Here is a 27045-nt window from a genome sequence, read left to right on the forward strand (position 1 = left end):
TGTGTGTGTTTAAACTTGTCACTTTTTTCTTCTGGACAAGGGTTGGGGCACCTTATGTCACACGTGCCAACATCTGAGAGCTATTAATAGGAGTGTTCGAGCCAGAAAAAACACATACACCTTGTAATTCTTTCAAAAAGCTTTATTCTGGGGGAAGTTTGGTTGGCAAAAGAAGGCCAAATCTTAACGCTCTTGGCTTTAGACGTGGGCTTTGCTCACAGCGAGGAGTGGGTGGCCGTCCCACTTCATGAAGTTCAGGCCAGAAACGCTTATCAAGACAAAGCCCACCCTTCTTAGCGTCTTCAGACTGTGGGGTTTTGCCCCCCACAGCTCGCTCGGCCCCTGTCAGAAGGCGCCGGGGCCTCGCTCCCACTGCCTCCCGCACCAGGTGCACCGGGGCGGCTGGCACGCAGCGGGGGCCCGGGCCCCGCCGGCGGGGGGCCGCCCCGCGGGCCGCCAGGTGCCCCTCAGCGGGGAGGCGGGCGGCCCGACCGCCGGCGCCTCTGCCGGGGACGGGCGGCGCTGCCGCTCCCCGCGCAGCGCCTCCTCCGCCCGGCAGCGAGGCGGGCGGGCCGAGGGTGAGGGGCTCGCCGCCGCTCCGGAGCTGTGGCAGCGCAGCCGGCGTCGGCGGCAGCCGGACCTCCCGCTCCGCGGTCCGCCTTGCAGCGCGGCGGCGGGGAGCGCCGCCGCCGCCGCTGCCCAGCCCGGGGCCGCCTGGGCGGCCAGCCCGCGCGGCGGGAGAGCCCCGCCGGCCATGGAGCTCTCCCTGCGGCTGCTGCTGGCGTCCTGCCTCTCCCTGGGGGCGGCCGGGGAGTTTGACAGAAGGTAGGCGCCGGCTCCCGCGGGGTGAGGGGCGGGGACGTTGGTGTTTCCCCGGGCAGGTCGGAGCCCCCCGCGGGGAGAGCGGAGGGAGCCCGGGCTCTTCCCCCGGGCGGGGGGCTTCGGCGCCGGCGGCTGTAACGGCCCGCGGGCTCCCGACTGCCACCAGACCGCCGGGGCGCGAAATGGCGGCGGGGGGCTCGTTACCGGCGCGGGGGCTGCGTCCCGGCGAGGCGGGGGCGGCCGGAGCCCTCGGCGGGGCTTGTCTCGGCGCTCCCGCCCCGCCAGCCGAGCAGAGGTGCCCGCGGCGCGGCCGGGCTGGCTGAGGGGCCGAGCCGGGCGGCCGCAGGTGGAGGCGCGGGGCCGGCGGGACCCGGTGCCGCTCCCGGGGTTGCCCGGCCCCGTCCCCCCCGCGCCAAGGGAGTGCCGCGCATTGCCCGGCGACCCGAATGCGGGCTTAGGTATAAAAAGTTTATTGCTCTGGCAGGGTTGCGTCCTGCAAGAATTAAAAACAAAGCACTTTGCGTGCTGTAAAAAGAAAATTAGTTTATTGACGCCTCGAGGCACTTGAAACAGAATACGGTGAAGACTGCAACTCAAGTTTTAACACGAAGCAAGGTGAAAATGAATGCTCGGAGAGCGTGTGCCTCGTGGGTTGCGCTGAGCCGCGTCAGGTGTAGCGAGCGGCGGTAAGGCGAGTTGGAGAGGGCTTCAGGGATGCTGCAAGGAGCGGACTGCCCAGCGCAAGGGCTCTGCCTGCTTGTCTGTCAGCCAGCGTGATCCCCTCTCCAAGGCGTTCCTTGTAGGATTTGTTGAAATGCAGTGTTGTGTTATTTCAGCTTGTCGTTATAAAACGTTAACAATTTATGTCAATACTTTGTAATTGCTTGAGACTGTGATATCTTCTCCTTGAACCAAGGGAAGACTACAGCTCTCTTGTTGTATTTAGTTTCTGTTTAACAGTTTGGGAAGCTTTTGTTTTGATTTTTTTCCTTTAATGTTTCAGCAAGAAGATTTGGCCATGTATTGTGAAATAAGCCAATGCTGAAACTTTATGATGGTGGTTTATTCCACGTTATAAATTCTGTGTTTCAGACTTCTGAAATTATTCAATATCAGCCTGGGAGTGGCAGCAGTGAGCATATTGCAAAGCATGTCAGTTTTTTAAGGCTTTACAAAGTTACCCTAATTATCTTTTCCCCTCTTTGCCTATAGTCATTTACATTTTCTGAACTAAAAATAGCATTAATGATAGAAATATCATAGACTCAGCTTAGAGCAGTTACTGTTTTCAAAACAAAGGATATATATCTCCATGCAGGAGAGGTTTTTGCTGGTCTTTGTCTTTTGTTTTTCTTAATCTAGAATAATTTGACCTACTTTCAAAATGTTTCACCAGATTTTTTTGAACTGTTTTGTTCAGGTGGCCCAGACAAATAGTCTCCTCCACAGGACTCTGTCGGTTTGGAAACAGAATTGACTGCTGCTGGGGCTGGGCCCGATTGTCCTGGGGACAGTGTCAACGTGAGTATCATTGCTGCTGGGGCTTCTAGTTACCTGTAGAAAAGGCTTGTACACACCTAGTCACGTCTTTCACATGTTCACACACATTCTTACAACGCAGGGCTTAGGCTTTTGCATGTGTGAGTCTGACTTACTTACAAGGATGTTGTCAGGGTAAAATTCTGTCTATTATTAACAGTACTAAAAATGATTGCAATCAAGTAAGGTAAACTTTAGTTGGGGCAATGAGAATTTGGGAATTTTTGTTTGGTTTCCGCTTCATTTCATGCTCTGGTCTAATAGCCTGATGTAACACTACACTGTGTCATGTTACAAGCACTGCAGGGCAAGAATATTTGTATCCAAGAAGGAAACCCAAATTATTGACATTTCGCTTAGAAAGTCGGTGGAAATGTTCCAGTTAGTATTAAGTACGAACATTCTTTCAGTAACCCCAAACTAAGGGTATGAATCCACCTGACAGCATCCTTTTACTGGGTCACACGTGAACAGAAACATCTCTGAGATTCTCACATCTATCTAGGATCTTTGATATAATTGCAGGATAACCAAGTAGATAAGTCTTCATCATTAACTACATCTTCAAAAGGTATTCTGTGGTGGCAGCTAGCACTGTGTAGAAGTTAAAATTGTTAGGAGTGTCACAGAGACCTCAGCTTGTTAAAATTACAGCCTTTGATACTGGGAACACTCGCTCGTGTGTTTAACAGTGCATACATGAGTGATATCCCCTAAATTTTTGCAGGAGTGAACCTATAAATACCGGTTCTCATTTTTTTTATTTAGATGAAAACGTCTGCAAACTAGATAATTTTCTGCCAAGCCATTTTTAACATAAAACAGGTATTAAATACTGTAAGTTGCTTAGTCTGCAGGGTAATGACTGTAGATGGCAAATATTAGGCAAAAGGTAGAAATAGCATTGGCAATGCAACTGTAGACTCTCAGCAAAGGTTTTGTTCAAATCTGTAAACAGCAAGACTGGCTTCTTCCTTCCCAAGTGTGTTGAAAGCCCACAATGTTTAACAGGTATATAAAATGACTGGTAAAAAAAGCTATGTAAAGTACTTCTGGAACATAACATCACTGATACAGTTTTTTGATGCAAAGTTCTCAGGTTGACATCTCTCAGGCCATACCATGAATCATTTTGATTTTTAGGGCTGTAGTTGGTAACGTGTAGTCCTTTCCTTGGGATAAATGTTTATAGAGAAGGAAGGAGACTGTGAAGTAGGTTGATTGAGGCTACTCCAGAGGTGATAGAATCTCTGTCCATCTTTCATAACACAGTTTTACTTGAAAATCATTGAGCATGTAAATGTTTGAGGCTATAAAGGCTTAACTGGCAAGTATCAATAATTTACATTGCTTAAAAGAAAAAGGCAACAACAAACCCCCAAAAAACTCAAAACACCAAAAGGGTCTTACTGTGTCCCTTTTCTTAGACAAGTTGTCTTCTGTGTTGTGACCATAAATTGCAGCTCATGTTTAGGTGAAAGTCAATTTAGGTTATATTTGTCCTTTAATTTGTCACTATTACCAAGTCTGATTTGGGGTTGCATTTTTATGATCTTGGGAGACGGGAATAGCATGAAGTGATACTATCAAAAGATTAATAACTAAAAGTTGAAAACGAGACAAAGAAAGTATTTTTTATTTTTTACTCTTTGAATTTTGTCAATAAGGTCATTTCTAGTGCCAACTTTTTCAGATACCATAAATGCTCCTTTTTAACGCTAAAGCTAGGTGAATTCTCACCTCCTTCTGCTGCCATTTAGTCCATTATTCACAGATTCATTTTCCATGCACATTTCCAAGAAGTGCAGAGGTGGATTTTATGTGGTCATCTCCAGGAGCTGGGGCCAGACTTTTAAAAGAACACAATTTTCAATTAGGTGTCTAAATGCATTTTTTTTCCCATTTTTTTCACACACTGGGTGCTGATAATTTTTGAATTGCTGGTTCGGGAGAATCTCAGACGTTTGGGTGAAGAACTTATTAAAAACTTAGCAGCTCCTTCTAGTTTTCAAATGGGAGCCAAACTCTTAGCAAGAAAATCTGCCCCAGTTGTGGGTGGTGAAAATTCCAGTCGTATCACAGAGTGGGAGATTACACTAAATGAAAGTGTATCTTTCTAGCGCTCGCAGCCAAATATAAAATCTGTAGTCAACTCTCCACCTTGGGAATGTGGTATTCGGTATGAAGGATTAACCTGGCACAGAAGGCAGCATTCCCGGCCTCAAAGGAAAACTTGAGTGTTTTACTGTACAAAGGGATATCACTGAAAAATTTCCAAAAAGCCAAGTACACAATTATTTCTCCTGCTTTCTCTACGGAGAAAGGCAAACCTCTTAGTCCTGTCCTCGAAATGAGTGGCATAAATACATGCCAGACTTTCTCTACTAGATGTAGGTTTTCTTTGCCATTTCTAGAATAAATTGTATTTGCACAATGAAAGCAAGTATAGAGTCAGGCTTCAAAATTAGTAGTGAGACCCAATTTACAAATGAGTCCAAAAAAGAAGCTGTAAATATTCAGGCAATAAAGCTGAGCTCTTTATTAGTGAGCTTGAACTGCTTTTCTCAAACTAGTATGAGCCATCCTTGGTATGCCTGCAAGTGCTACAGCACATTTGGACTCTCACCTGCTTACTCATGCATAGTTTGCTATGTAGGCACTGCTCACCTCTGAATTTATCTTTCTGACAACAAATGTAAGGTGAGAGCCGTGCTGGAGCCAGAGTGTAGCAAGAATATAGGCTCTGATACATGACAAGGTTGTCCGAGTTTACGGAGACCTCTGAACCATGATGAGCCATGGGCAAGTGATCGCTAACATACCTGGATACATTTTCTGCTGTCCAGCTGAGCTGCTCCACCGAACATGCGTGGGCATGCCTTCTGCCCACAGCTGTTGAGAAAAAAAAACAATGTTTAAACCAACTGTGTGAATTAAGGTAATGGTTTAATTGTGGCAGAGGTTTAAGCCAGTATATGTCAGCTTTAACAGGGTAGGATTGTGGCACAGCTGACAAGTGGTAACTCATTAAGCCTTGGTAACTCAGCGCTCCTGATCTTCCATCCATAATCCATCCATACAGTTGCAAATGGAAACTGAACTGTGTTAGCTAAACCTGCTTTTGTGACATGTGGAGTAATTCCTTTTCTGTCCCCTTGACTGACACAGGAGAGCACACAGAGCATAATCGTGCTTACTGCTGCTTAGTAACGCAAGTCAGCCTAACTCATCTGTCTTTTTCACTCTTATAAACATGTAGGAAGAAGTTGAAGTCAGGCCCCTCCTTTAATTTACACTCTTCCTTTAAAACATCTTGTGTCTCCTGTTAATAAATTACACCAGTCAAGACTTGCAAGGAAGTGCATGTAGGTCTGATCTTCCTGTAAACTTGCTTCCAAAGCCTGTCAGTGTCAGCTGTAACATCTCAGCTAGTAGAAACACTTTCTTCATTGACGTGAAATTGCCTTCCCAAATGCTCTTTCCGATTCCAGCAAATGCACTTAGAAGGTGTCCCTCCAACTGAAATAATCAAGAACTTTGAAACACGTTGGACTTGTTTTTTTTTTTTTTTTTCCCCTCTTCCTTGCAGGTTGTGAGCACTAAAGTGAGATCCACGTTTAGGCAACTAGATCCAGTTTGAGACTGATACAAATATAGCTATATTTTCAAAGGGGCTGAACAAACATAACTCAAATAAATCCATTGGCATTTCTAAGTCCTTGTAAATTGAAAATCCATCCATGCTTATTTAGTGGCCCGATGCAGATTTAGAAGGGTGGATATATTCCGTTACTAATGTAACTAAGTAGCCTTTTTCAGGTTTTGATCTGGTATATAAACCAGGTTTATTGGTTAAACCTGGTGTGTAGAACGGCTCATTTGGAAGCAGCAGCAATGTTGTTTAAGCAACAACTCTTAGTTCATGTGAAGTAACCTCATCATTGGTAGGGCTGGTCTTTTACACTGATGGACTCACAGCATCAGTGCTTTAAACTCAGAAGTTAAATATCCCAGTTGAAATTAGTCCAAAAATCCCATGTTGGTGCCCAGCCTGAGGTACTTACTGGCACCTTAATAAGTAGTAGTGGGAGTAATAGCTGTAAGCGGGAGTAATCACACAAAAGCCTACTTCTGTGAAAAACGGTGTGTTGATAAACTACCTGATGAGATGTGTGTAAAAGGAGGGCTGTTGTCTTGCATTTTTATGTTATTGTTGTGCATACAGCAAAACTAGAACCCAGAGCAAAAGTGAGGCTAGAAAGAGTTTCTTCTGGATTTCTTCTTTCAGAGTAGGGGGGTTTGACTTCCTGTGACAGAGCATTTTTGGTGAGAGCAGGTATCAACAGTACATTTTTAATTCATAACTCCTTTTGCATTGTAAGGCAACTACATCTGTGGTACTGAGTGTGTTGTCCTAACCCAGAGCCCATTAAATGGGTTTTAAAGTATACAGGGAAACCCAAGTCAGGGCATGCATCATTGCACACATCTTGCACAAACACACTTTTCTGTGTGCCAGCAGAAAAAATTTGCCTTAGGAAGTTGATTCAACTTTTTTTTTTTTTTTAATGTGTTATTCAGCATTAATTTTCATGATTTGAAATACTTGGGGGAAGAGAATTTCCAGCAGTGGTAGGGCTGGAGCTCAGTTCTTTGAGCTGGATGAGAAATGTCAACTGCAGAATAGAAAACAGTCATGCTCATTCCTGTATTCTAGCTACTGTAGTCTAGGAGACCTGCTGAAGCCTGTCATCTCATCCCCATAAGATGTCTGTGACAGCATTCTGCAGGGACAGCTGTCTCCCTGAGTGTTTCTCAAGGAAAGAATAATCTGGGCCTTGGTGTCCAAGTGTCTCTGCTAGGTCAGAGGTAGGCCAAGCAGCAGGAAAGTCCTTGGAACTGCTGCTGACAGACCCTTGCTGATAATCTGGTGTACAGAAATCAACTGTGAATATATACTCACATACTGAGCTCTGGAACCTGGTTAGCCTATCAGAAAATTAAAATATGGGATGAGAGATGCACTCATTTCATGCAGAGACTTACATGGGAAGTTCTGTGATGCTTTTTAATCCTCGGTATGAAAGTGGAAGTTCTTCCCTTCAGTTTCCAACAGGTCGTGCTAGGGGATATTTGAAAAATAGTAGTTCTTCATGGATGTGTTTGCCACTAATCCATCTTAGTTCCCTGAAAGTTATTCTTAGAACTAATGGTCTACCTGCCTTGCTTTTAGCTGGCTTACAAATATCTCTGTAGTTCTTTCAAAAGCTATAAAAATGGTTTCCACATGTGTGTGTCTTTCATGAACAAAATACACCTGCTTTGTACTTGGCTGCATGTCTGTTTGTAATTGATTTGTATGCTAGTTATATGTAGTCAAGGTACACTAAAGAGGTAGGCTGCCTTTTGCTTCAAAATTTCAGCTGCAGTTTAACAGCCAAGAACTGTAAAAAGAGCTACTACTTTAGCATAGATTTAAAAGGTTAAGCAAGATTTTTTTAAGAAAAGCAATATAAAACGGCTTGAATTCTCATTCTGGATTACAGTTTGGACAACTCCTTTGCTAGAGGTGATGGCAAAAATGGTTCCTTTTGCTGTGTTTGCATATGTACAAAATAGAAGGTTGGATCTGCAGCTACTATAAACAGATACAGATCTACTGTCAGATCCTCTGTTGGCATGAGTCTGCATGACTGTTGGAGTCAGCAGAGGCTACTCTGAGATTTTGTCTAGCATCTTCAATAGAAGATGCTTAACAGGAATAAAATCCCACTGAAAATGGATTTTACAAGTAGCAATGTTATTGGATTACTTCACTCATTTCAATGTTGAATTCTCCTTAATAACAAAGCTATGAAGTCTGTCTTGAGAAGGAGTTGTGAAGATGAGTGTGCTCTTTCAGAGCATCCATCCACTGTAACTCCATCTGCTAATCTCCCTGTGCTGAGGTTTGAGTTCTACTGAGGGACCAAAACCAGAATACGTCAGCAAAGTAGTTTCCCACCACCTTACACTAAAACCATGATAACTGGCTTAAAAGCCTAGGGATAGAGCAATCAAGAAGGTATACAGTAAAATAGCTCATTAGTAAAAGTATAAGTCAAGTCATCAGTTTACACCTCCCCTTAGCATTGCATCATTAAAAATGTTAATGGAAGGATGTCAGGTTAGCATTTAGATGTAGTCAAACCTAGTAGAAAGCATACTGTTTCAGGAGGTTCTTAAGAGGACCTGCAAGAGAGAGAGGGGAGCTTATACAAGGTGATGCAGGCAAGACCAAATGCTTTGCTGGGAACTGTGCATGCTGCTGCCTTCTTACAACAGTTGTGAAGAAACTTACACTGTCTATGCTGCTGCTTCTGTCTTAATGAGCTTAAAGACTGTGTATCTGTACTGTGCAATCTATTTACAGAGATGCAAGGTGGTGGTGGCGGGGTGGGGGAAGAGGTGGCTGTGCTCTCATTGATGCCTAGAAGGAGATTTTGTATAACCAACAATAATGTTGATGGAAGTTTACCCATATAAATCATCTCATACATCAATGGGAGAAGAGGCCGTGAGCTGCTTAGGACTTCCGTTTCGTGCGCGTAACAATGCTTTCAGTGGAAATGGCAATTCTGTATAGTCCAAAGATGCACAAAAATAAAACCATGATTGTGTTAATAATGAGCCGTGAAGATACCTCCTTAAATAGCCGTGAAGATACCTCCTTAAAGTCAATAAGAGTTTTGTTACTGAATTTGTCATTGCAAGAATACGGTCTATATTAATGCATTGTTTTGGCAATGTTTGTTTAATATTGATATGCAGCATGTCTGCTTCTTATAAAATGACCAATATTTTTGTGCATCCCCGGTACTTTTCAAAGACAAGACATTTTATACAGAATTGCAATACTGCTTTAATACTGCTATGCAAGAAAAAATGAGGTTTTGCTATTTTTATTCAGTTTTTTTCTTCAGTTGAGAAGCTTTATGCTTTTAAAGCAGTTATGACTTTACTATGTTAAAGATACAGTATCCTTTTCCACTTCCCAACCGCATCCCTGCTGCACTTCATACGTAGAATAATAGTTTTGCAGTCCAGTTTTTCCCAAGGAAATCTCAACAGTAACGTGATTTGACCATTTACAACTGTAGTATGTTCGTATTTGGAGCTTCTCTCAAGACCCAGCAACAACCTGGGGAGCCTCCCTCCACTGTAGCAAACGCTAAGGGACTTTCTGGTTGAAACTAATTTAAACCAATGTAAGTTGCAATCATAGCAAACCCTTAAGTGTTGGTCACATACTGCTTAAAATACAAAGAGCTGCTGTTGCTTAAGTCCCAGTCTTTTATAATAAGGCTATGTAGCCTAACAAGCTATGCTGCTAACATTAATTTTATTGGCAAATAAACTCATTTAAAATAAGCCCGAAACATAAATCTGTGCTTCCATCTTATTTAACTTTTGTAGCGTATCTAGTTTCATATGGTAGTAAGAGCTGAAAAGGTCTCTAAGCATTAGTTTTAATTTAGATGACATTCAAAATTTAAACATTATAAAAGTTAGCAGTAAATTTATATGCCAGCATGTTTATTGATTGCAGATGTTCAGATACTTATAAATAGGTGTCATTTTAATTACGCTCAAATTAGCATCCAGATGCTAACCCTTTATCTTTGCTCTGTGGAGATGCAGCATTAAAAATGTATACTTATATTTAAATTAAAGGATACTGTCTCTTTAAGAAAAGTATTTATGTTCTGTTGATGGAAACATTGAACCTAAACGGTGAAACATGAGAATTTTTACAACTAAGTACCATATGAAACATGACAAAGTGTAGCTCCTTAGTTGATTGAATAAGAATAGCATCACGTCATTATATTTAATTACTCTTATGTATCAAAATGTGTTAAATCTCATAATGAAATACTGATGTAAGGTATTTCCATTTTTAAATGTGTACCAGAATTTTTTTTATTTCAGAAAAGATCTGAATGTTGAATGTGTGTAAGTCTCCAGGAATGTAACAAGTTGATAAAAACCCCAGCCAAGTCCATCCTCCTTACAGAAAAAAAAGCTGGAATTTCTTTTTTTGGATATTTGTTTTGCAGCTTTCTACGTCTTAAAGCAGAGAATAGCCAGCCTAAGGTGCCAGCCCAAAGGTTAGCTGAACATATTTCTTGAAATAATTTTGGCAAGGTTATGACTTGGAGCTATGGCCTGTAAGTCATAAGTTTACATGAAAACTATAATATGTGACAAGAAGATGCAGATGTTCTTTTTTTTTTTTTTTTTTTTTTTCCTTTTTTAAACATTTGATTTGGGGAAGATGAGGGGGGAAGGAAATTAACAGGGCTGTTATATCCCAGTCACCTATCCGATGAGATACTTATTTCCTAAACTATTGCACTTTTTCCTTTTCACTCTTTTCCTTTTTCTTTATTTTACCCTCAAGCCCCAGGCAATATTTTTTTCCTTCCCAAAAATTGTTTATATACTCCCAGCATCATATTTACAAGCTGTCAGACTTAGGAGGCCTAATTTGCTTTCACAGTATTGAATCACGTGCAGTGGGAGGTTAGTTTGGGATGGCTGAGGCGCTTACTGCCCCCCGTTGCCTGCTTTGCACCTCCACTGCAAGTTGTCATTCCCACAACAGGGAAACTTCGCCGCTGCTCTACAGCAGCGTACAACCTGGCATGTTACAGCAGAATGAAAACAACGCTAGTTTACATTGCTACTCAGGGCTGTAGTCTGCTGCTGCTTAGGAATTGATCTGTCTTGTTTACTTATCCCTGGGGCGGGAGTACCAGTCTTAGAAAGGGGAGGAAAGCAATCGGCTGTTGATCTGTCTGTGAAAGTCAGCTTCCTTACTGTGATACAGAAGTAACTCTGCTGAAGCCAGTGGGTGCTATATTCTAATAAAGAAAATAGCAATAGGGCCCAGTTTTTCTGCTACCATACACAGAGACACTGGTGCTACCCTGCTTCTACCTGCTGGAATTCAGTAGACACACAGAAAGATTCAGGTAACAAAGGGCATATTTGAGGTGATAAAGCACCATTCTTTAAGCAATTATCATGAACCACTTGAAATGCAAACATGAAAAGATTGACAAAGCATGAAATATTTCTTGCTTTTCTAATTTTGCATTGTGTTAGATCGAGTTTTCACTGATTTCTAAAAGGAGTATTTAAGTGCATAAGGATTAGATTAACTTTCACTGACTTCATTAAATCCTATTGATTTCAGTGTTACCCATGCTTAAGTTATGCATGCTTTTAAGTGCTGTTCTGAATAGCAAGGCATTAATGAGCCAGGGTCTGGATTTGTGTGTGCAGTTTAGAAACACATTTGGCAGCAGTCGTAGGCAAGCAAAGAATTCGCTGCAATGAATAGCCCCGCTGGTTGCAGTTTGTCATATTAATGTGCTGTTACCAGAATCATATGTGCAAACTGAGTAACTGATTTACCCAGGCAAACGTAGTAGTTGTGCATGAAAAATTAGGAGCCACTTACTTAAGGGAACTGTATGTTTTAGATGGAAGCTTAAGCATGCATTTTGACAACATTTGTTATCATGAATGTTACAACTAAGTGCAAGTAATTTTTGAAAAAATATTCAGGCATTAGATACTACCATTTTATCTGATGATATTATCAGTCTCTAGATACAGAAGTTGGTCAAGGACATTTATCATCTTTCAAAAAATAGAGTAAGGAATGTTTTGCATATGAAATTAGCTGAAAATTAATACCCAGTTGCTCTAGTCAGACTTATTAAGTTCTGCAGAGATATATGTTGTGACTGCTAGTACACTTATTTGGGAAGTGAAGTTATTTTTTCAGAAGTAATTCTGTAATGTGAGTTATGGGTATGACTTACTTTTTACCACCTACTGGTAACTCTGTGGTAGGTTAAGCTTTATGTATTCTCCTGCATTTGTATGTAGTTGAACAAAAAAGAAATGTGTAACTTTGAAAGAGCTGCAGTGATTTATTTTACAAATTAGCTCATACCTTTGGGATCCTACATCAAAATTACTGTGAATAAGGCAGATTTATTTTCCTGTGTGTGTGTTTATGCAATTGCATAATTTGCAAAGAATTGCAAAAAGTAAACAGAAATAGACAGATGTGAGCTGAAGCTGGCTCTGAGGAAGAGAAGTATAGAACTTGAGGCTGTGGTCTGTTAGCACCACAGGAAGAAGGGAGACAGTTTCAGTTGAAGGAGGAAGCATAGAGGAAAGCTTGTTTCACCAACATGCAGGTCTTGTTATAAAGTTGGCACTGGGGGAACGTAAGTAGCGATCTTAAGACTGGAAATCTCTTCTGCGTTCAGCAGTGTAAGAGGATCCAATAAGGTTTGTGAAGCTGAATAGTATGTAATCAACTCTGGGCTGATGCGCAAATTACTTTCTGTGTTTGAGCAAACTGAATTTTAAGGAGCTGGGATTTAGAGTCAATAAATAACGGACATTTATATGTTACTTGGGAAGAGAGGGCAGAAGCAAGGCCATTCAGGCAGGACAGCATAGTTTGTTTCAGATGCGAGTATTCCTGTGCATATTTTTAGACTTCAGAGAGGTGAAAATAGAAGTTCAGTGACAGTTTGGACATCTGCAGTCTGGCATTTTGAGGCAAATTTGAGTGAAGGGATGCAGAAAGAGCAATTAAAGACCTTGAGGGCAACTTCTGTCAGTGAAACCCTCTTGTGGGCATCACGCAAGAAAGAAAATGCAACAAATAAGAAATAACTGTTAAGGAACAGAAATTAAGAGGCAAAGCAGAGAAAAAGAATGTAAGAATTCTACACAGAATTATACTCAAGGCTGTTTTGATGAAAGACGTAGCTAAGAGTGTTGGGAAACCAAACGAGTTAAATTGATAGAGATACTCCACTACGAAAGCTCAGGGATTTCCATTGTTGGCCACAAATGAAGAGGAAGAGTTAGATAGGTAGGAAATGCAACCGTCTGATTAGGACTCTACCAAACAGCGTTTGGTAATCAAGAAATAAACCATTAACGTTAAAAATCTAGATGAGAAGGAATAGAGAGGACAGCATGTGGTAGTCACCCATGCCCTCAAAAGGTGGGCAGCTTAGTGCAGAGGAACTGACAAAACCTGAGGGGGCCTTCCAAAGCAGTTCTGAAGGAACTGTGTGCAGGGAGAAAATACAGATGAAATCTAAAACCACCAACATTCACCCACAGTGAACTGACTGAATGTGTTACTCATCTATTGCATTTATGCAACAATTAAAAAAATAATATTTCAAAATTATTTGAGTCATGCTCAGACACCACCAGCAGCTAGTAGTGGCTCGGAAGATTGGTGGCTTCTGGCTTTTACACAAGCATAACGCGTGCTAACAGCACGTGCATTTCACCAGAAATTCTTTCTCCCTTTCCCCCGCACTTGAAAAAAAACCCCAACCCTAAACCCACACCACTCATTCATATTTCAGTTCCTTGTGTTATTTTTACAGGAAGTTTAATTTGGCCTGAAGTTTAAGTGAGACTTAAAATGTGGTATTTATAGTCTTATTTTGGAGGAAAAGGTAGTTCTTGCCAACCTTTAAAATAGGTACTCTGTTAAATTTATGGCAAAATAAAAGGCTTTAGGGTACCTCCTTGACTCCACTGAAGTTAGTGGGAACTGAGACAGAGCAAGTCTTCACATCTGGCCCAAAAAAAGAATTTAAAATTATCAAACTGAAATGAATAATCATGACACCAGAATTTATTTGCTGATATCTCTTGAATGAATTGGGCAACAAAATGAAATGGAAAATTTAGTCGTAGTTTATTCTGTGGCCTAGATAAATAAGCAGCAGTTGACTAAAGACGAAAATAGCTGTGCTTAGGATTGCTTTCTGTCTGTCTCAGTCCACACTACTACCCAATGGGAGTGCCAGCTTAAATACGTTCAGAGAGGAATGCTTGGAAAAGTGGTAGGTCTTTGTTGATATTGATTCAACAATAAACTGACAATCTTGTTTTTAGTGGCACTTGTCTATACAGGTGTACTTGTAACTTTTGTTTAAAACGATTACTATTATAAAGAGTAGAAAGTTTTTGCTTCTTTTTGGCAACCTACTCAGGCTCTTATCTTCTGCACTTCATTGCCCTAAGTGTGTATGAAAGCGACTTTCTCAGCCTGGTGTAACTCCTCACTGTCTACGTTTCCTTCTTGCCTAGTAGGGAAGTGTTATGTAGCAGACTGAAGTCCATGGACATGGCTTATTTCAGTCACTGTAAATGTGAGCTGATCAGAGGGAAATGATGTTCCATTGGTTGGTGTGGTCGGTTGTGGGGGAATTTTTTAATTGTCAGGATGCAAAGCATATTAGTCAGGAGACTTTTTTCCCCACTACTTACAAGTCTAATTGTGTTAAAAAAAAAGGGATAAACTCCATGTGTTTGTGTGTGAGCAGAGCAACTGAAATATCCTATTCTTCTGTTCTATCTGGAATTTTGCAAGAAAATAAGTAGAGTGGAAAATGCAAAGAAAAAACCCAGTCACACCAGCATACATAGTGTATGCCTAGACTCATGAAACAGCTGAAATAATTGCCTGCTATTAAAAGAAATGCTGGAAGTCAGGCTCAAGCTTATTTTTATACCTGGATGTCATTGTTGACCATGTTCAAACGGAACCCTTTGGGAAGGGAGCGTTTGCAGGCTGCCGATGGCAGAGCCTGAGCCAGCCCAGCCCTCTGGGCCTGGTGACTCTGGTGGAGGTCGGTGGGAAGGGCGTGTAGATGTGGCTGGTGGAACCCCAGCTGGGTGTGCAGACTTGGCTGAACGCCATCTGCTTCTTAAGTCCTGAGCACCGTGCAAAGCCCCGCTCAAGGTAATGGGAGAATATACAAATTGCTTGGTGAGGACGCCTTGATTCCGGATAGGAAATGCTGTGGGATGTATCTGTAGTGTTGGCTGAGCTACAGATGTTGCTAAGCTTACTGCAAAGCGCTTTTCTCTTGTATATAGAAATTCTTCAGTAGTAACATTGTGTTGAATTTCAGCAGCTGTGTATAAATAAGATGCCTAATACTTAAGTAGCCAGAGTTGCACAGAATGCACTCTAATAAACAGGATTTCTTCAAGTAGAGTGTTTGGCAGCAAACATCAGTTTCCAAATACCTGTTGAATGTGCAAAAATAACATTTTATGATGACTTTGACTTTATGGCTAGTAGTTTGCTAATCATTAGGATACCTTCCTTGTGGTAGTAGAGATTCTTGAGCTGTAGACTGCTGAGGATCTGAGATCTCCTTTAACTGAGACTTTTAAAAACAGAAGAGAGGGATATCTGTGATATGATTTAAGTACATTTCTTAATTATATCTTGAGACTAGGAGGTAGACTAGATCAGAAGTTACCCACCTGTATGTCTTACAAGGCATTAAATACTGCATAGTATGGAGCTAAGTTTGTTGAGATGTATTGGACTAGATGATCTCTTGAAGATCCCATAGATCTGATTGCTTGATTTAATAACATGGCCTATGTTATATGTTTCACATCTGTAGACAGTTGTATATCATTTGTTTTAAACAAATGCTGATACCTAAGTTTTTTGTTCTGGTACAGTATCTGACCTACTTGGTTAACTGAGAGAATTAAGGAAAACACCTGATTCCTAATACAAACGTATTTCACCTTCTGGATTAGAGGAACATTTTCATTTCTAAATGAAATTAAGATCTCATTTATTTCATTACTGAATTTTAGAAGGCTTTTTGTCTTCAAATATGAGATCTTTTTTCCTCTTTCTGGGCTGCTGCTAATTTACAATCTATGCAATTGAGGGAGGGACCAAGACTTTAAAGAAGTCAGCTAAACTAAAGTTGCCACAGATTCAGCTACTGAACTGTAACACTTCACACCAAGTTGATCCCCTGGTGCTTTCTGTTTTTTAAAGAATAATTATTGCCTAACTGTATCCCACTCCACAATATGGATTTTTCTCTAAAGTGCAGTTGAAATTTCATGGAAGCTTTCAAAAACATATTTGTAGTCATTTCTGTTTCTCTACTGTAGTTTAGATCACGTCTTTTTTCTGTTTCCCCAGTGACTTCAAAGTCATGAATTTGGTCTTCATAGTCTTCGTTTTGCTGCCATCAACTCTAATTAGACTTGGGTCTATGATGTCAGGAAGACAAGAGTCTCTGTCTAAATGAGCTCTTACACAAGGAAGATCTTTTTTTCTGTTTATGACCATAGTGATTAAAAAAGTAGTAATTGTTTCCAAGTATAATGTTCTAAAAGTTTTTCATGATGTATCAGTTTCTCTTCAGTCAAATCTTTCCATTACCCAAAGGCATACTTTTTGAAACATACTTTTTAGTAGTCTAAGCAGCCCCTTACCCTGATGCTTTAATTGAGAGGTGTTTCTGAACCTGAATCCTATTTCTTTGTTTCTGGACAGTGTTTATTGGGGAAAAAAAAAATCTTGCATTAAGTAGAAACATCCCTCTCTGTTGCCTTTTAAGATATTCCTTCAGACAGTTTTCAGAAAGAGACTGCACCGTTGTGTTAGGAAGATCCAAGAAGAGCAGTGCTGTAGATTTAAAACAAGGTTTTATGTTCTCTGGGGATATCACTGGCCGTATATATATAACGTTTAAACAAAAAAATGCCCTGATAATAAAGGGCAAATGCAGTCCTAACACTGGAGCAAACTCCTTCCACACTAACAGTTGCTTCTGTGGATGTGTTTATGGGAATTGCTGATTCTGGATGCTTTGAATCTTATGGAAAAGATGTTAGAACATCAGAGATGTATTTGCATAGTTCTTCCACAACCAAAACTAATCTCTTGTTTCTGTTTTAATTCTGTTTAATTCAACCCTGTTGAACAGCTTGGCTAGAATGCAAGCTACATTTTTGAGTGCCTTCTGACAGATTTCTGTTAAATTACGTCCTTAATACATCCAGTTTTATGATACAGCCTGTTGTTAGATTAATTAATATTACAGCTGGATCTAGTTAGTTTGCAAATTCCAAACGATACTGGTAGTTTAGAAAATGAACTTAAAGCCAGGGTAAATAGTAAATCCTGATTACAGGGTGTTGAAGTTATGCCACCCTCTGATTTCTGTCTAATATGTGTCCGTCTTGCTTAGCCACTAAGCTCACCTGAATTTTGCATCTGCATTTTGTCATATAGTGATAAACAACATTTTAGAGCATAGTAAATACTTTTTAGTTTTCCAGTAGGTTGGAACAGTATGTTCAGTAATAAAGACATTTATAATAAAAAAGACTTGGAAATGTTTAAAATTTTCGGCTGTAAAATGGTTTCCAGAGTTATGCAGGATTTGTTGCGCTCTGAAAATATTCCTGTTAGCTAATCCTACATCAGTAGAAATACATTTGTGCATGAATTCTTATATTTCTTCAAAAGCAATGCTTGTTTTTTATTGACATTTTAGAAGTTTGTTTTATGAATTTTATTTGTGTTGTATTGAGAGAGCTACAAAAAAAAGGCTTCCTAATTATTATTTCTTGGAGTTCTGTATTTATGCTCCATTTGGGGAATTAGCAATTACCTAGCAAATTCGACTCTGGAAGCAGAATAGACCGTAACTTCACATACTGAGACTATATCTGTACAGCAGGTTGGGTAATAAATGCTTGAAATGTTCTGAGTAGAAGTGAGTTGGATGTGTGCGGTCATGAAGCAGCATATTACAGTCAGTGTCACTACAGTCAGTTCAATGCTCCACCTGGAAAGTATTGAACTTTGTTGTTTACTTAGAACCTTGGCATTGCAGATTGAATGGTCAAAACCTGCTTTGAAAATCATTTGCTCTCTGCTTCGTGTTCACAGCAAAAGAGAATAGAAAGCAATAAATGGCTCAAGGTTAGATACCCAGTCCTTTTTTCCTCCAAAAGAAAAAAAATAAAAGTAATTCCCATGCCAGAATTCAAATACCCAAAAAGGAGAGCTTCGGGCAAAACATTGCTTAATAAGGGGGTAAAGAGTGTTGCCTTATAGTCATAGAGGAAAACGGTGAATGCTGGGATCTGTGCTACTGCCTATCAGTGACTGAACTATGGCTTTGTTTGTACGTCGCCTGTGACGCTGGTGTACGCATTTTTGATATAGCTGTGGTGTATTCCAGGTTTACCAAATTTAGTGGCAGGAATCATACTACATACATACATAGCTCAAGTGAAGGCATAGTGCCTGCGTGCTGATTAGGTATTAAAAGGGTTTAATATCCCAGAAACAGCACAATGTAGTGTTGTACAAAAACAGACTACTAAAAAGTGTCTCGCTCTTCCCACATGTATTGGGGTGGTGATTATTTTTTGAAAGTGCACCTGATGTTTGAACGGTGGTATTTGAAGCATATAATGATGCTGAAGGGAGGAACATAAATGGTACTATTTGTTAGGTCATTGCCATTTGTTTCAAAGTAAAGCGCTGTCAGCTGTGACCTGGAGTGGAAGAATAATGAGTATTCCTCTCTTTGCAGCTATATGCCAGCCAGGATGCAAACACGGTGAATGCATTGGGCCAAACAAGTGTAAGTGCCACCCGGGGTACACTGGAAAAACCTGCAACCAAGGTAAGAAAGTGAAGTCCAAGAAAGAGAATTTCTTCTTGAAATCACAGAAGTATTGTTGATCCCTCTCCCCGCAAATGCTGTGTGGGGTGCCTGCATTTATAGGGTAATGAACTCGTATACCAGGTCTGTTACTGCTGTAGCTATTCTGATCTTGGGACTGACATTTGTAGAGAGAATGACATCTGCAATGGCATAACACAGGGGAAAAACCGCTTTCATTCAGATGAAATCAATGAGATTAATGTAAACTGTGTATTTACATGCTCTTCTGAATCTGAATCAAATTAGTTTGATAATTAAATACAATTAAATCTTGTGGTCAGGATTGTTATTTCATAAAGTCACGATTTTCAGGTTTGGATAGTGAAATAATATTTGTTTAATTAAAAAAAAATTCATTCATGCATTCTCGATTTTAGCAATAAACTGTAGTGCGTACTTAAGAGTTGGAAACGTGAAGTGTTCTTTTACTGAATTATCAATATAGTTTCATTGTGTTTTTTTGCCAAAAAAGATCTCCAAAACATGTAACGGTATAAAGATCATAGAGTATAAAACAGAATTGTAATATAGGATTTATTAGATTTTGATGCCTAAGACATGTTCACATACAAAGATATCTCAATAAGACTGTTCTCTTCTCCAGTTGTCTCAGCCTACAGAAAAAGTTCATACGTTTTCTGAGGGTGCTGAGGAAGTATGGTTGAAAAGTGTGACATTTAGAACTATGTTGTTGTTCAAAAATGTGCCCTGGTGTTTGCTAACCTTCTTTTGACACATTGACTTTAGAGTGAATTATTTTTCTTTAAAAATAGGTACGTATTTATTTTCAGATTTGCTAATCCTGCCTGCACTGATGTGGAAATGAATGTTGTGTTTTTCAGTTTTGTTTTAAGTTTCATTTATTCTGTCACCTCTCAAATTATCCTGTCTCCTTTTCCCTTTACTCTGGGCTGACATTTTAAAGGATGGGTTTTTATGATTTTATTATTCTACACCTATTTTGGTCACTCTGGAACTTTTTTAGAAAACAATGCAGTGAACTAACGGTTGTTATATGTTTATGTACAGTTTTTATATGTACCAATTACTTTAACAATATCAAAAGAATGTGTGCAAATTGCTGGAGACTGCAGTCTTGAACTAAACTATTCACTTTCCAATAAATGCTAAGGAAGGAAAAAAATGTGGTGATAAATGATTAAAGGAAGTCTTTTAGGCGGTATCGATCAAATATTCTTGCATGGTATTGGTAGCAAAGTTGCCAAGGCAGATGTGCGTGAGGTTTCCGAGATGCCTGCTGACTGTGGTGTCCCAAATGTACACCAGTTCACGTCACTACGGCCTACATCTGTTCTGTTACATGGTGAGACCCCTGAGCTGTTCCTGGGGTCAGGGTATGTGTTTTTGCCTCATGCTGGTTCCTAGGATGAGACCTGAAGATGCGTAGTGGATGTAGAGTCTGCTGTTGCTGGGAGGAAATTCAAATCGCACAGGATAAGTATGTTGTTATTCCTTAACATAGCACCTGTCCTGTTCACTCCGTGGGCCATCTTTCTCATTTCGGTTCTAGAATAATAATGAGTAATAACAGAAAGTAATGGTTTTGGCAGAAGAAATGGTGGAGTTTCCCTGCAGAGATGGAAGTCTTTCTAGGATGTGTGGATGGTGCTGGGCTGTGAAGTATGCTCAGGTTCTTGGTGAAAGGCGTTCTTTGAGTACAAGCGCTGATAAACAGGCTTCACATCTCATCTGTTCATGGGCCTCGTGGATCAAGCCCTGTTCCAGGGACCAGTCCAAGAGAAGAACCCAGCCTGACAGCAGAGCTGTTGAACCCTGACTCTGTGATGATGCCTGGATGCTTGTCCTTTTCCAGTGGCACTGCCGCTGCTGTGGCAGTCTAGACCTTCCTTTAGGTCCCTCAGAAGTTAGGATTAGCTGATACTTCTTTTATTATGTTGCTATCATCAGCAATTAAATTGCAGTGACTTAGCACAAGAGCTAACCACATGCTCTCCCCCCAGCATTCAAATCTGCTGAACGGCTTTAGTGTTTCCCATCTAGCTTTTTGATCTAGGTTTACAGCTGTAACCAGTTAAGAAAAAAGCTGAGCAACTTGAAAGAAAATACCCTGTGCCAGCTCTCTAATTTATAGTGATAATAATGGAACTAATACTTCTTTCAAAATGTGTTCATCAGAAAATTGATGCCTGCTCTTCAATAAGATCTATGTTCACAGAGAAATACGAATAGCTGAAAACTTGTGATTTTTGCTAGCAATCTAAAGCATATGCAGGTTAACTTCATGTGGCTGGGAAAGGTTGTCTTTATGCAAAGAATGTAAGGCTGCTTTTCTGTAACTTGCTATCCTCTTACCCTGTTTGTTCCAGGAATGTGATGCAAAGTTTGCTACTTTCTCTTTTTGTAATGCAATTCTTGTCAGAACTTGGGAGAGTTTTTTTAGTTTATTGTTTGTTGTTTTTTTTTTTTTTTTTTTTTTTTTTAAAATGATGAAGTAATGCATATTACAAAGATCTGGTAATTTCATTTTTATTATGCCTTCTTCCCATCCTGTGAAGATGAGCAGCTATATACAAGTCCACCTGGTCAGAGCAGTGAAGCACTTCTGTTCCGCCCCCTGGATCATCACACAAGAAATATAGCATCAAGGGGTGAGATGGTCCTGTGTTGCAGGTCGCGTGCTCCTTCTACCTGCACGGCTTGAAGCAGTAATACAATTTCTTGCAAAGGGGTTGGAGGCTAATAGACTGATGGCTGTGATGCAAAAGCTGAACCTGCAGTGTCATTAGCATGCAGAGCAAATAACTGTTTGTATTTCCTTGATGATGTGTGCCTGTATTCTGAAAAGGCTTGACTCTCTACCATGCTCATGGTTGTAACTTGCTTTTGTTTCTTTCGTCTGCCCTTCTTTCAGGGCCTGCACTTTTTATTTGTTTCTGAGTTCCTTTGTAAAGTGAGAGCAATGGAAATTGGTTATCAGATTAGATAAAGACAAAACTGTGATTTACATAAAGCTGGAAGTTGAAGAAAATGAGGGTCGTTAACTTGTGCATTTGGCAGCTGTTGATTAATCGGACTAAGTGGTGTGAACAATGTGATGTATCGCTCTCTTGGGGCGATACAAATCTCCTCTCATAAGTTTGACATGGTAGTGTGATGATAGTTGCTGGAAATGAAAGCTGATCTACTCTGTATAGTATGGTGATAACAGTTTAATTTTTTACTTGTTTTCTGGTCCCTGGTTTTCTGTTTCCAAAGTCTGAGTAAATTTGGCATTGAGTATTTGACTTCTGTGTTGCCTGATCCAAGTTAGCTAATAGGCAGAAAAAGGCAGAAAAGGTCTGAGTGCTGGAATCTTCTGCAGAAGCTAATTAAAGAAAATAGCAGACTGTATTGCATCTTCCTAGGAATAAGTGCCCTGTTGTTAAGTGTGCACTGACGTCAGTCATTATCCAAGATTATGTGTGGTGCCATACAGTAGCCAAAGTCATTACATCCAGATTTGCCAGCATAGCACTCTTGTCCTTTCCTTGCATTCACATTTTCATTTCATTTCTTTAAAAATAAAATACCTGTGCTCAGCAGCCTGCGCTGATGTTAGACCTGCTTTCCATGGTGCCCAAAACTGTCAGTCTGCTTTCCTGTACAGTACTGTCTTATGTTATTTTGAAATTAAGAATGCTGGTTTTGCGTTGACTGTACAATTGTAGGCAACGTGGGAATTTAGGTGGCTGCACAATGAAATTCTCAAGTGCAGGACAGTGAGTGGACATTCTCGCAAAGAAATGAAAGGGATTTGTTAAACTTTTTAATAGTGTTGGGCTTTATATTTTAAATTCCAGTATGAGATTATAAGTGACTAAAAGAAATTATGATATTTTATTAAAAAGAAAAGCGACATAAAAGTGTTATTTTTATTACCCTTTGAGTTTATACGTGTTAGCTTTCAATTTTTTTAGAGGAAACTTCTGCTGTTTTCTTATTTCCTCTTTTGATGCATAGATATTTATACAGAGATGTCTTTATGGATGTTGTTCGAAATACACGATTGATAAGTAACCAACATTTCTTCAAGAGGTATGTTGCTACGGCTAATTTTTTGACTGCTAACATTAGCCTGAACCTCTTCTTGAAAAAACAGACCTTACTTAAGGAACAAGAAACGCACAAGCAGATAGAGTATATAAATAGCAGGAATGTTTCAGCTCTGCCCTGGTCCACGTGCAGTACATCCGGACTCTTCTTAGGGAAGCACGCTGTTACAGATTATGGGTGCGTGGAAGTGGATCAAGAGAGCTGTCAGCATACTCATGCAGGCCTTTATGTAGAACCAGCGGGACCTGCCAGTAACCGTACAATGCGCCTCCTAGGAAACCGAGTAGTGCCGGTCATGCAGTTTACGAGGATGTGCCCATCTGCGCTGGTGACAAGAAGAAAAGTTGCATTTTGGGGAAAATAAAATGGACTGAGCAGTATGCTTTAACACGCCTAACCTGTTTGCAGGCTGGCTTCTCTCTTAAGCAGCTGCAGCACTGCCAGTACTTGTTTTCCTAAGCAGCAGCATTCATTCTGACTCCTTAAGGTTAAAAACATCTTTCTCTCAGTAGCTAATTTCAAAGGCAAAAGTGGAAACCCGTGACACGTGAGGTTTAGGTTTAAGTGGAGTTGTGCCAACAGCCTATTTCTGCTGCCTTATGACCTTAGCTTGCTTTTACGTCAGCCAAGGTTAAAAAATTTGAACTTTTTCAAGGCACAGATGTTTTACTTTCAGCATGTTTTTTAACATGTGAATCAAAAGCTGCTGTTGACAGCATTTGTTCACAGGCAGAAACAGAATGAAGCGAAGACGATAGAAATAATTTAGTTAAAATTCCACAAATGAAAAGTGTGTGATGTGATATCCTAATACAGTTGATTGCACCTACTTTTTAAGATCAGGTTATTCTCAGACTATGTTACTAATAGCTGTCTATTTGTCAATACCAGAGCTTTCATTTCTGTACTAAGAATATTTTGTACCAAATGGTGGTGTAGTATTCAGAGTCCTATAGAAAGATCCAATTATTTAAGGCTCATAATATAATCTCAACTTTATGCAAGATGGTAAACTGAGAACAGTCATAAATTCTTATCGTTTTCAACTTTGGATCTGTGGTTGTAGCTCTAGAAATAAATGCGAGACAGTTCTTAAGGGTGAAGTCTGCAGGAGTATCTGAACTTAGGAGCTGAAGTGCAGTGGGATGTAAGCACTAGAAGTTAACACAGGCACTGTTAAAATCCTGCCCAGAGAACTTTGCCTCCCAAAATGCAAACTTTCACCTGTTTATTATTGAGCATTTTTATGTCAAGTTTTTTTTTTTACATGAAGATTTTCATAATGAAAACTTGCCCTTCCCCTCTAGCATAATCATCTGCTGCTTTTCCATTTGACCTATGCACGTACTCTGTCAATAGTCATGACTGTTAGCTGAAGATCCCGCTTTCACAGTAGAAAATGTACATCCCTTCTACAGCTGTTTCTCTCAAACCCAGCAGGTACACTCTTGTGATTGTGGCATTGGTGCCTGCTGGGAGAAGTATGTTCTCCTGGCAGCTCCCAAAGAGTGAGAGTTGAAAAGGGATGCTCTTTCTGCAACGCATGATCTGCAGGAAGACTGTGGAGATGGTCATCTCTCCTTGTGTCCAGGTTTCGGCTGGGATAGAGTTGATTTTCTTCCTAGTAGCTGGTATAGTGCTGTGTTTTGGATTTAGGATGAGAATAATGCTAATAACACACTGATGTTTTAGTTGTTGCTGAGTAGTGCTTACACTAAGTCAAGGACTTCTCGGCTTCCCATGCTCTGCCAGGTGCACCAGAAGCTGGGAGGGGGCACAGCCAGGACAGCTGGCCCAGACTGGCCAAGGGGCTGTTCCGTACCATATGATGTCAGTATATGGGAGGCAGCGATCGCTGCTCAGGGACGGGCTGGGCATCGGTCAGCAGGTGGTGAGCAATTGCATTGTGCATCACTTCTTTTGTATGTTCTTTTATCATTATTAGTATTTTCTCTTCCTTTGCTGTCCTATTAAACTGTCTTTATCTCAACCCAGGGGTTTTACTTTTTTTTTTTTTTTTCTCCTGATTCTTTCCCCCATCCCACTGGGGGGAGAGGAGGAGGGGCAGGGAGGGTGAGCAAGCAGCTGCGTGGTGCTTAGTTGCTGACTGGGGTTAAACCATGACACCTTGCTTGTCAGGCACGAGTCCAGCCCTTATTTTGGCAACTTCTCCTCACTGAAGTCCTGCCTACGCTCACCTGGTCTTCCTTGCCACTCTAGGAGCACCTTCCCCTTCAGGCTTCCTAGAAATATCTTGTTCAGCCTTCTGCAGGAAGACAGGGAGAATTATATCCCTTACCACTGCCCTCTCACAGCAGCGGGGAGCAGGAAGTATTCATATCCCTGAACTTGCTGCTCCTCCCAAGGCCTTGGAAAATGGAGTAAAAAAGGTCACATCCATCAGTTAGGGTAAAGGTTGTGGGGAGGGGCAAATACCTGTCTGCATGGCGCTCGCTCTTCCTTCACCCCACGAAGATGAAAACAAAGTAGGTCAGAAGATAATAAATGTTACGAGACACATAAACCCTGTTAGGAGCTCTCAGGAACAGCAGCGACATAACAGAGTGCTTATTACAGGCACTGGCAAAATCCTTGTGGCTGATTTTGGATTGCATCAGTGACTTGTAGTCAGATACATTTATTTTTCTCTTGATTGCTTTGCGTTTTATCAGTCATAATGAAAGGGAAAACACTTCTCAATTTTAGAATGCCATTTAAAAACACTTTGGCCTGAAAAAAATAAGATGAAGAATGTTGCCCTCCAAAACTAAGTGATTAAAATGTTTCAAGATGAATTTGAAATCCAAATATGAGCAATTTGAAGAATTCCAGGTGTAGCTGTCTAGAAGCAATGTTTTCTCTGACTTCATCTCCACAGTGAATGTAATTTTCTCTCCCTCCATTTACAACATAAACCTTGTTAAGGTTGCTACTTGTAGTCCGTAAAGCGATCAATGAATTACGGACTTCATTCTAACCAGGGGTGTATTTGTCTTTCTGTTTTAACATCTTAACTCTCAGCCTTCATATCTAGTCCAATGTGTTTCCTTCTCAGCTGGCATTTCATGAAGTGGCTACTGTGTTTGTGTGTCTGCCACACGGCAGGAGCCCCAAGGCTTACTTTTCTGCTCCATGGGTTAGGGAGTGACCCTTGATGAGAAAGTGCTTCGTAGTGGGAAAGCTCTTTAAAAAGTTCCTGGAAATAACAGTCACTCCTTTACTGTCACAGAGCTCTAGACGGCATTGTGCAGTATTAGAGATGAGGGTTGGTAACTCAGTTGTTTAAGTACTTGCTGGCTGGATTTGTGAATAGATTTATTATTTTCACCTCTATTGTCGACTTTACTCATCAGTATACGAATAACTAAGTAACAAATTATTCTGGTTTACCCAGGTAAGACCAACGCATATTCCTGGAAGAGAATTCTCAAGGAAATCCTCACTCAATCTTTACTTTTTGTTAGAAGCCTTGTATACTAATATAAAAATTGTAGGCTGAATATTTTCAGTTTAAGTCATGAATTCTGTATTAAGTTATAAATCTGAAATACTAGCCTTCGTGGATAGTCCTTGACAAATATCATGGATGTTAGATACTTTTTTTTTCTTCAGTATTTTCTAGATGGTAAGGAATACATTTTCTCTGTGAGATTGTTTAAAGTAGGTTAGCATCAGCTTTCCTACCTTCCTCTGCGACTAATTTTGAAGCATGATAGTGAATCACTGAATCGCTATCAGAATCACCGATAGTGATTGCAGCAGTGACATTTGCTTTCTCCCTCCTCCTCTTCCAGAGTTCTGGCTGGTCCTGGACACGGCATCAACATAAATAGTGGCAAGATGTGGGCAGCCTGAGCTTGTGCATTCCCTAATGAAACAACTTACTCTAATGCTAATACTGTCATTTCTGAAAGGATATCTGTGAAAGAGAAGAAAATACGCCACTTGGCAGGAACAGTGTTCATGCAGGATGTTCTGGACACTTGCTATCAGC

At 40.6% G+C, this 27045-nt stretch overlaps 1 protein-coding gene across 5 annotated transcripts in view; it reads left to right on the forward strand.

Moving 5' to 3' along the window:
- Positions 1-608: 608 nt before the first annotated feature.
- NPNT (nephronectin) overlaps positions 609-27045 on the forward strand; it is a 54039-nt gene continuing 27602 nt past the window's right edge. For 2 of the 5 annotated variants that reach the window (XM_087738141.1, XM_087738144.1), the window contains exons 1-4: positions 611-825; positions 2243-2343; positions 10461-10511; positions 18843-18935. In XM_087738141.1, coding sequence (XP_087594267.1) covers positions 755-825; positions 2243-2343; positions 10461-10511; positions 18843-18935 — 316 coding nt within the window. In that variant the 5' untranslated portion in view covers positions 611-754. Of the gene's footprint in view, positions 826-2242; positions 2344-10460; positions 10512-18842; positions 18936-27045 lie in introns of all 5 variants that reach the window. The other 3 variants (XM_087738140.1, XM_087738142.1, XM_087738143.1) reach the window with 3 other exon arrangements.

This window comes from Nipponia nippon, unplaced genomic scaffold, assembly GCF_047370975.1.
Source record: "Nipponia nippon isolate SJK-2023a ecotype South Korea unplaced genomic scaffold, ASM4737097v1 scaffold_6, whole genome shotgun sequence".
Classification (NCBI taxonomy): Eukaryota; Metazoa; Chordata; class Aves; order Pelecaniformes; family Threskiornithidae; genus Nipponia; species Nipponia nippon.